The following is a 10,652-nucleotide window of genomic DNA, read 5'->3' as shown; positions in this document are numbered from 1 at the left end:
ATATATTTATTTTAATAAAATTTTTATTAGTTAGCAATACAGGTTTAACTATACTATAAAATAATTTTTTAAAGTTTGGTGAATTTAATAGTATTAAATATAACTTAAATAAAAATTATAATCAATATTTTAAAATAAAATAAATGATAATAATTATTTAGTGATTTCTTAATTCAAAATAAAATAAAATATAAAAGTTATATGATATTTTATTTTTATAACATAAAAATGATAATAATACTTAGTGATTTCTTACTTAAAAATAAAATAAAGAAATATTTTAATTTAAAAATAATTTTAAAATATAAATAATACAGTATATTTATGTTTAATTACAAATTTGAACTGTCTAATATTAATAATTGAAACAAATTTAAACTGATTAATAATAATAATTGAATTATACTATTTAATGAAATATAAAAAAATATGGATATAAAATATCTGGTGTGATGAATAATGTTAATTTGGTGTAACAATATTAACTCTACACCAAATATGGTGGGATGTATCAATTTTAGTATTTCATTGGAGATGAAATTACACCAAGTTTGATGTTTTAGCGTTTTATTGGAGTTGGCCTAAATACAGCAAAAATACTTACTCGTGTTTTAAACCGTAACTAGCTTCTGACCCGCCCTTTAAAGGGCGGATATGTTTTTTGTTTTAAATTTAATTTTTATATTTGTGTTTTTTATAATTATATTTTTAATTTCTCTTTTAATGGTATTTATATATAAATCTTAATTAAAATATATTTTATTAAATAATAGTAATTTAAAAATTGATACGGTTGTATACATTCGGTTAGGGCTGGGTTGCGGGTCGAACCGGTCCCGCTGACCTGCCAACCTGCGGATTTCAATTTTGTTTTGGTCAAAAGATCTGACCCGCACAACGCGCAAACAAATAATTTTGTACCGGCATCCATCAGGTTAATTTTGCGGTTATCCGCAAGTTATATTTTTAAAATAAAAATTATTTAATTTAATTATTATAAATAAATATAAATAAATATTTATAATAGAATTATATATTTTAAATTTTTATTTTTTAAATCCCCATATTTATATAAAAGTGTTTGCTTTTCTTTTTATTTTTTATTTTTAAATACTTTGCGTGTCGGAAGGTACATGCGATCCAAAATCCACCAACCCGCACCCATCCCGAATAAAATACTCATAACCTGCATGCGTAATTTTTTTCAAATAGTTGAACTAAACTTATAATCTACATTTAAAAGGACAGATATATTTAACGGACTCTTTCACATGATTTATATTTTTATTGGAAATAATTAGTTGGACAAAACTTTTTATCAATTGATCATGCTGGTGAATTAATAGAATAGATCCGTTTTCATATACTTCCTCTTTATTTGTGTTTGTTTTCATATATAGATGCATAGTTAATTTTTTTCAAAAAAAAAAGTTGTTATATATATATTGTTGTCGAAAAGCCTATCACTTATTTTAGTTGTTTTTATTCATTTTCTTTAGTTCATAGGTGATGAGTTGAGAACAAAAAAAAAAGGTGATGAAATTTTTTTCCGTAACAGAATGCACAAAAAATTATATAGAGAAATTTACGTTTTAAGTCAATTATATATCTATCATATTCGTACATAGATTTCTTTTTAACAAAAAAAGTAATGGGTCCCGATATAATAGGAATCAAAAGAGAAGTTATAGAATACCAAACACGTTAATTAGATAGTTATATATTAAGCAGTTGGCACATTAGCAATTATATTATATATAGCTTCCTTGATTTTTTTAAGTTAGGACTGAACTATTATTAATAGATCATACAGCAAAATTAATAGAATAGATCATATGAAGCAAACAAATGAACAAGATAGTATATTTTTTCTCAAAAGAACAAGATATAGATATGTATAAAATAAAGTTTTATTATTTTGGAGCACATTTAACTATTTAAATAAGGTAAGTTGGTAAAGTTTATTACTAGTTGGAGGCGACAAATCAGTCAAACAAGTACACCAACTTACGACCTAGATTCTTTTTAAATATAACAAATACATTATGATAGTTTTTACATTTTACTATAGACCAATATTTTTAACAATATCAGTGTAAAATCCTCTCACTTTATCAGAAAATACTCAAATCAAATAACTTTATACTGTATAATTGAAGTTACCTTTAAATCAACCAAAATATATTATTAAAAATCCTTTTAATATGTGAAAACGATAACATTGTGGACAAAAAGCCTGATAGCATTAAAATAAAATTGGAAAAAGCTTAAAGATTGAATTTATTTTAGCTTATTCTTTTTTGCCAGCTTTATTCAAACTTACGTTAAAGTTTGATATGACTGAAAAGTGTGTAGGAGTTAAACTTTATGTAAAATCAACGAACGTTAGGTAAGACTGTAAGAGCAGCTTTAGACCTTTTACTACCAGCAGTCAAAAAAAGACTAGGGTGTGTATTTCTTACCAAAATCCTCCTAACCTAATAAGGGTAAGAAATCTAAAGCATAAGAATAGCATCGTAAATAGTACTTCAAGTTAGGGGTATAATAGTAAATAACCATTATATTCTCTTTAGGCTAAAAGCCGCGTTCTCTTCCACTTTTTTTTTTTTCTGATGAACAAAGCAAAAAGAAAGAATCTATTATTTTACATTTTCGCCTCAAAGATTCCGTTTCTGAACATTTACACCCTCACGCCATGTGTGGAGGAGCTATAATCTCCGATTTCATCCCGCCGCCGAGGTCTCGCCGCGTCACCAGCGAGTTTCTCTGGCCGGATCTGAAGAAGAAGAAGAGCTCGAGGAAACGCTCCTCGAGTTTCTTCGATCTTGACGATGAGTTCGAGGCTGACTTCCAGGGCTTCAACGACGATTCCTTCATCGACTGCGATGATGCGAAACCGTTCGTTTTCGCCGGGGCTCGTAAACCCCCCGCCGCCACTGCCGCCGGTAAATCCGATTCCAGCTTTAGCGATGTATCTGAATGATTATAACAGATTCGTATATGGTTATACTTACCGTTATCATTCATAGAGTTTGGAATATTATCAAGGTTTGGGTTCGGTTGAAATACTTGCGGTTCGGATATATTTTAAACCAACCCTACCGGATCTATTTGGATATTGTTATAGCTGGTACGTATTAGTTTTTTTTTTTGGTTCAGTTTTTCTGGTTATCAGTTTGGATTTGGTTAATACTTCAGGTTAGGATATACTTTGATATCATTCAACACGATCCATTTATGTGTTTTTATTAGTGTTTTGCCCGGACATAATTATTTTCAAATTTTTATTAGTTCATGTTTTATTACTTTAAAAATTAGTATGATAGATTATTATTTATATTTTTATAATAACTAATATTGTTTCAAGATAACAATACAATATATAAAAATTATCCTTTTATTTTTGAAAATTCGAATATTATTAATGTAAAATTCTTTTTAATCATATAATAAATAAATTATATATATAAATTAAAGGTATCAGTGACTTTAACTAGTTTTTAACTTTTAACTATCGGAGTTCGAATGCGAAAAAATCACTTTGGAAGTAAGAGTTTAGATAAATATATAGATAGCTCGGATTGGATTTTGGTCTTTGTTTTGTTTTGTTTTGTTTTTTCTTTTCCTAGGCCTATTCTTGCTTATGATTTTGTGTGATGTTTGGAGGCATATGAGGGTTGGAATGAAACTGATTTGAATCTGCTCATCTAAGAACTATTTTTGTTTCTTGTTATTTTCCACCACCAGATTCAGCTTTTGGCAAGAAAGTTGCTGACGGAGAAGGTGAGAGATCTGCAAAGAGGAAGAGGAAGAGCCAGTACCGAGGTATAAGACAACGTCCTTGGGGAAAATGGGCTGCTGAGATTCGTGATCCAAGGGAAGGTTCAAGAGTGTGGCTTGGAACTTTCAAAACTGCCGAGGAAGCTGCAAGAGCTTACGATGCTGCAGCTCGTAGAATCCGTGGTTCCAAAGCTAAGGTGAATTTCCCAGAGGAGAACCCACTTGCCAAGAAGGTGGCTAAACCGAACCCAAACCCAACTCTGGTTCAGAACGTGGACAACTCCTTTGACAATATATGTTTCATGGAGGAGAAACAAGAAGTTAACAGCAGCAACAACAACAACAATCAATTTGGTAATGGGTATCATCAGTTATTCAGCTCAGACCAGGGTAGTAACTCATTTGGTTGTTCTGAGTTTGGTTGGAACGATCAAGCTCCTATAACTCCTGAGATCTCTTCGGCGTTTATCAACAACAACAACTCTGCTCTATTCGCCGAGGAAGCTGATCCAGCTAAGAAGCTCAAGTCCATGGATTTCGAGACACCTTACAACAACACTGAATGGGATTCTTCACTTGATTTCTTCAACGAAGACGCCGTGGCGACTCAGGACAATGGTGCAAACCCTATGGAACTATGGAGCATTGATGAGATCGATTCCATGATTGGAGGAGTCTTCTGAAGAGATCCATTGTCATTTAAAACATTTTGAACTCTTTCTGGTGGTCTCTTGTATTCGCTTGTGTTTTGGTTCTTTCACTTTGTGCACCCAAGCGTCTCCTTTAAACATTGTCATAACTCATAAGTTAATATGTTGACCTAATGTTCTGTTTTATGATCTGGAATGCCACTAAGGAACCGGTAGGAATTGAACCAGAGGAAAAGAAACAAGGACCGGTTATCGTTGATTTTTTGGTTAAGAAAGCGATGAGATTGCGTGAATACTATTTGTTCATATTGATTGCCTTGAAAAATTGATATTGTTTTCATACAATGAATCTAGAGGGAAACGACAGAAACGACGTCGGTAAATGACAGAAGAATCTAAAGGTTGCACTTACTTTGCAAGTGGGTAACTGGTGAGTTTGTGACTTTCTCGTGACACTTTTTTATGAGACAAAGGAAAAAGAAAGTTGAATCACTCTTTTGGACAAGTCTGCGTCTTTCCGTCCTTTCACCACCCATATGTAACAACACTACATCACATATACTACTTATTATTTTCTGACTGATACTTACTGTTTTCTTCAATTTCAAAATTTCAGTATTATTTTGTATTTTTATTTTATAGTATAGGTTCTTTTTAAAATCCTATACAAATTTAAAATCAATTAATTAAAGAATATTTAATTCAAAATAAAAAAATTTAAACATGATTTGTGATTGATTATTCTTCTGTAATTTTATATTAAAGACAGTAATAATTTTTTAAGAAAAAAAGTTTCATGTGTATTTCTAACCAAAACAACTTAATAATTTTAAACAAAACGAATAATTTTTACTGGTATACATAGTTTGTTGGTTAAGCTTCAAAAATAATTTTGTAGATATAATTTTAGTTCTCATGACCGGAAATCAAATTAATTTGATTTTTTTTTTTGCAAAAGCAATTTATACGCAAAAGATAAAAAATAGTTGATAAATCTCTTTTTTAGCAACTAGTAATTGTGTCACTATCAAACTCTAATTAATACACAGTAAACACTATGGTGCATGACTTAGAGAAAAAAGTAAGACCTAACATTTTTTTTTTCTTCTACTATTCTGAATTAAATCATCTTACGGTGACACAAACCATTTGGAGTTAAAAAAGATCCAAAGATTTGACTTTCTTTGATCTTTATAAAGTCATTTTGTATATAAGTGTGGAGACACATTTTGATATAATATAAACTTATGTACATAGTCTTGTCGACATGTCTATAAGTTAGACTAAAAAGCAAATCATTTCGTCTATATAAACATATACATACACAAGCAAACACACACGAGTCTTGAGAAGTTTTGTGGTGAATGAGAGAGTCAACATTAATGGAGAAAGTCACAAAAAGAACTATCTCCTCCTCCTCCATCTTCTTCTTGTGCTTCTATATCTTCTCGTCAAGCATTCTCTTTCTCGCCGGAAAATCAGCAGCAAAACTTTCTTACGACGGTGACAATGATAACGTGACGGCTTTGTTCATCTTCGGGGACTCTTTCTTGGATGCAGGAAACAATAATTACATAAACACCTCTACACTTGACCAAGCCAATTTCCCACCTTATGGTCAAACATTCTTTGGCCTCCCCACCGGCAGATTCTCCGACGGTCGTCTCATCTCTGATTTCATAGGTGAGATGATTTTTATATACTCCCTCCGTTTTAATATGTACTACTATGCTTTAGAGAAAGTTAAGTTTTTTAAAATGTAAAATGTTTTAATATGTACTACTATTATTTTTATTTTATAATTAGATGAGTTATTTTCAGTTTATATTTTTAATGATAAATATTTACAAAAACGAATGTCTTAATTTTGTGTTCTTACTCGGAACAAAGGGCATACTTTTAATAAATAATGAGATTTTTTATACTATTATAAAATTACTATTATTATATTACCTCGTGGCCTATTTAAATATAATATATTGACAAAAATGTACGTTAATAATAGCGGAATATGCGAAGTTGCCGTTAATTCCGCCGTTTTTGGAACCGGGAGATAGTCAAAAGAAGCTTTCCGGCGTCAACTTTGCATCCGCGGGAGCTGGTGCTCTTGTTGAAACGTTCCAAGGTTCGGTACGTATTTATGCTTTTCATCTTTATTTTAATTCGAAACTGTTTGAAATTTTCAAATAATCTTGAATTATACCTTTGCATTAAGTAATTACTAGATGTTGTAAACGCGGATATATTTTTTTTTGATAATTTTGATAAATTTATGTGAAATTATTTGTTTTAATTAGATAGAACATAATTTGAAAATTTATTATCATTGTGTTTCGAAAATAAAGAGGGGTAAATATTTTTTTTATTTTTTTGTTAAATATATTAAATATTTTTGATAATGATAATGATGAATTTTTTAGTTTTGCAAGATTTTATATTATACTAAAAAGAGATTATATATTATTTTTCATATTTAATTTGGATCTACAGTCGAGCTCATAAACCTGGTGACATGTAGATAATCCATTTCAAATATTGAAAACCCATATAACTAAAAATTTGATAAAATTTTGTAAAAGCCATAAAACTGGTCATTGACCCGCAAACCAACACAATTGATCCGGTGAAACCCAAAAAATCTGATGATATTTTTAAAAAATTGATTAAACTTTGAAAATTTGGTTTGTAATTCTTTTGATTTGATGAAATTTTAATATGATTATTCTAAAATGTAAAAAAATGGTAAGAGAAAAAAAACCGAATTTTATGAACATGATTCACTATTAATTTATTTTTGTTATTAACAGTCTATAAGAAATTATATTTTTGTTTATTTTTAATATTTTGACTTGCATACGATATCCTATTTTAAAAGTTTTTGTCTTGAATAAAAAATTAAAGTTCATGATAGAAAACATTTTATGGGAACACTTTTGCTTGAGAAAATAGTGTCGATGGACTAAATATAAAAAAAATAGTTTGCTTATTGTTTTTCCCTTTCCCCACGGCAGTATATTTGAGAAAGCAATTAGTGTTCGGTATACTAATCACTGCTCAAATTTAATTATGGAACACCATCTGGGGTCTATTTTATTGCATTTAATCTCTTTTCTTTTTGCCTTTAATCTCGGCTGATATATTTGATATTTATTTGTTTTTAAAATTGCAGAAAGTTTATATTTAATTGTCTGTTATTAGTATCATAACCTAATTCAGGCCTCACGAAAAAAAAACTTAAATCATACCTAAAAATATTTCTTCTTGTTATCAATTCAAAGATGTTTGAATATAACTATCAGATACCATAAGTAGGTAAAATTGTGTAAAAGTTGTTAGGGATCAAAATCATTATAGTGATTTATAATGTACCATAAAAAGGTTAATTCGATTTACAAAAGTTGTTAGGGAACTAACACAATTCTTGTCAAATCTAATTTATAATATGCCATAAATAGATTAATTATGATTTTTAGTATAAGAATCAGGGTTAATGGTATAGAAAAAGTTTGACATCAAACACTTTATAAAATATGAGCTTCAAAAATATGGTACAACTCATATAAAAGTCGAACTCAATAGAAAAGGAAGTCATATGTTTAGTCGACTTACAATCTATTATTTTAGACATGGAAAGGTTATGTTAACTATAATCATAGGCATAACTATGTAGTACATATTTACATAACCGTTAATGTGATTATGTTGCTAGACGTTTGAAATATGTACGTGTAAAAGATTAGATTATAGGTTCATGTGTTCATGTGTTACAACCTAGAGAAAATATAACAGGTCAGAACAAATAGTTAAGATTAAGTATAATTCAATGACCGAGTTAAATCTGATAAAAAAAGTTTAACTCAGTTGTCATTTGACATAACCGATTATTAAGCTAGAAAATATTAATTATTCATTTAATAAGTATAATGGTATATGAGTGGTTTTATATTTAGTCAGAACATGTTTAATGATTCCAAATCTAAAACATGCCATGGTAGTTTAAAATAGATATTTGACAAAAAGGGTAGTTATATATATATATATATATATATATATATATATATATATATATATATATATATATATGTGTATATATCTTCTATTTGCGTACACACAAGGCACATGGAAGTTTGATATGATTGCCTAATCCAAAATTTGATTGAAGTTAGCTTTTTCTAGTTATAGATTACAATAGTAGAGTATATATTATTATATAACATATTAGAATATTAGAATAACATTACTCTACGGATATACTTCACGGATTTCAAAATCACTCAGATTCTACGAGAACAAAATCAGATTTTTAATTTTTTGGCTAGGATTGTTAGGTCTTTCCACAGAAAACTTTGTTTGACTAGTTGTTCTATTCCGGTTTAGTTATCTAAATCATCTCGTCTGAATAGTATAATGGCCGGTTCGTCCTAAAAAAAAAAAGAAAAAGAATACTAAGTAGATGGTTCCATATGGGTGCGCGTTTGAGTTTTGACCCGATTATTGTGGCTAAATTAGTTGAACAATAGTCTTAAAATGTGATTCTTTGGTCCCCACAACGATTTGTTTTGTAGTTTAACATGCTTTATCTAGCTATGTAATAAGGTTCCATTATTATATTTTAGAATATGTTTTATTCACTTACTTGTTTGGGACAAGTAAATTTTATAATTTAAGGTCGGTGAGTGTACTACTCTTTTTTTTTGGGCAACGAGATGTATTACTCTATGTCAATCAATGTAATGACTAATTCTTAACAATTATCGTAAGGTGATAAGTTTGAGAACACAATTGGAACACTATAAGAAAGTGGAGAGATTGTGGAGGATAAAGTTTGGTAAAGAAGAAAGCAAGAAGAGAATCTCAAGAGCTGTCTATTTGATAAGCATTGGGTCTAATGACTACTCAAGCCCTTTCTTGACCAACCAATCTCTCTCCATTTCAATGTCTCAGCATGTTGACATTGTCATTGGTAATTTGACAACATTCATGCATGTAAGTTCATCATCATCGTAATTACCATCATATAAACTCTAGGCTGGTTCTTTTGCATTCATATACTCTATATGGGTTTTGTAACAGGAAATATACAAGATTGGAGGACGGAAGTTCGGTTTCTTGAATGTGCCGGATTTGGGTTGTTTCCCAGCTTTACGGATACTAAAACAGAACAATGATTCTTGCTTAAGAGATGCTTCAAGGTTGGCAAACATGCATAACAAAGCTCTTTCGAGTCTCTTGTTTAAGATGCAAAGACAACTCAAGGGCTTCAAGTTCTCCCTCTTCGACATGAACAAAAGTCTTAAACTCAGAATGCATCATCCTTCTAAATTTGGTAAGTGTGTTCTCTGTGAATTTTGTTGGGCTTTTTTGATTTTGGGTTCATGGTGAATATTCAATAAATTGCCCTTAAAAACATGTCTTCGTATGTTTTGAATGAAAGGGTTTAAAGAAGGGGAAGAAGCATGTTGTGGAACAGGGAAGTGGAGAGGAGTATTCAGCTGTGGAGGAAAGAGAATCGTGAAGGAATACAAATTATGTGAGAATCCTGACGATTATATTTTTTGGGATTCACTTCATCTCACCCAAAATACTTACAAGCAATTTGCAAATCTAATTTGGAATGGTGGGCACATGTCAGATTCTCTAGTGGTTGGTCCATACAATATCAACAGTTTATTTCAGATTTCTTGATGTGAATGTATGTAACTAATATACATGATATGTTTTGTCTTTTGTTGGTAACCTTTTTTTTGTTCATCACTGGTTTAAGAAATTCAAAGTAATTTACTTTGGTGGTGGTGGGGATTTCTCCTTTTAAACCCCAGTTCATGTTTTACCTTAGTAATACTTTTATTTTTTTCAATTTCGTAAGTTTAACATTACATAAAAGAGTTTACCATTACATTTTAATTTTAAAATACACTTTCTTTCATTTCCATAAGTTTTACACAACATTTAAGTTATTTTATTTATGCAAATATTTATACTATAGTAAACATGAATGGTTATAACTTTTACGAGTATGAATTATAAATTTACCAATGATAATTATATAATTTTATTTTTAAATTAGTAGTTGACTGTATTTTATAAGTTAATTAGAAATAAGTAACTATTTTAATTTTATGTCAATTTTTTTTTAATTTTAGGTATATTTTTGGATTTGGTCTAAGTTTAATTGATAGAAACCAAAACCTGAAATAATACTTTTTCCGTATCAGTATACAT

General features: G+C 29.6%; 2 protein-coding genes across 2 annotated transcripts; both read left to right on the top strand.

The window, feature by feature from the left end:
* Positions 1-2,601: 2,601 nt before the first annotated feature.
* LOC108822946 (ethylene-responsive transcription factor RAP2-12) lies at positions 2,602-4,616 on the top strand. Its single transcript, XM_018596158.2, has 2 exons — positions 2,602-2,945; positions 3,748-4,616. Exons 1-2 carry the CDS (start codon positions 2,696-2,698, stop codon positions 4,461-4,463), a joined length of 966 nt encoding a protein of 321 aa, XP_018451660.1. The 5' UTR covers positions 2,602-2,695; the 3' UTR covers positions 4,464-4,616.
* A 1,077-nt stretch (positions 4,617-5,693) lies between these two features.
* On the top strand, positions 5,694-10,181 carry LOC108819283 (GDSL esterase/lipase 5). Its single transcript, XM_018592289.2, has 5 exons — positions 5,694-6,113; positions 6,436-6,560; positions 9,192-9,416; positions 9,504-9,756; positions 9,865-10,181. The coding sequence occupies exons 1-5, from the start codon at positions 5,795-5,797 to the stop codon at positions 10,113-10,115; spliced, it is 1,173 nt and encodes a 390-aa protein (XP_018447791.1). The 5' UTR covers positions 5,694-5,794; the 3' UTR covers positions 10,116-10,181.
* The last annotated feature ends 471 nt before the right edge of the window (positions 10,182-10,652 follow it).

The sequence above is a fragment of the Raphanus sativus genome, chromosome 8 (genome assembly GCF_000801105.2).
Source record: "Raphanus sativus cultivar WK10039 chromosome 8, ASM80110v3, whole genome shotgun sequence".
Lineage (NCBI taxonomy): Eukaryota > Viridiplantae > Streptophyta > Magnoliopsida > Brassicales > Brassicaceae > Raphanus > Raphanus sativus.
The sequence above is the reverse complement of the archived record's forward strand: the minus strand, read 5'-3'. Positions and strand labels throughout refer to the sequence as shown.

What these genes read in the sequence shown, in the direction of transcription:
- LOC108822946 (XM_018596158.2), top strand. Translation starts at nt 2,696, where the DNA reads ATGTGTGGAGGAGCTATAATCTCCGATTTCATCCCGCCGCCGAGGTCT. An exon ending in CCCCGCCGCCACTGCCGCCG is followed by an intron (nt 2,946 to 3,747) that starts GTAAATCCGATT and finishes TTCCACCACCAG; the next exon opens with ATTCAGCTTTTGGCAAGAAA.
- LOC108819283 (XM_018592289.2), top strand. Translation starts at nt 5,795, where the DNA reads ATGAGAGAGTCAACATTAATGGAGAAAGTCACAAAAAGAACTATCTCC. An exon ending in TCTCATCTCTGATTTCATAG is followed by an intron (nt 6,114 to 6,435) that starts GTGAGATGATTT and finishes CGTTAATAATAG; the next exon opens with CGGAATATGCGAAGTTGCCG. An exon ending in GCATCATCCTTCTAAATTTG is followed by an intron (nt 9,757 to 9,864) that starts GTAAGTGTGTTC and finishes TTTGAATGAAAG; the next exon opens with GGTTTAAAGAAGGGGAAGAA.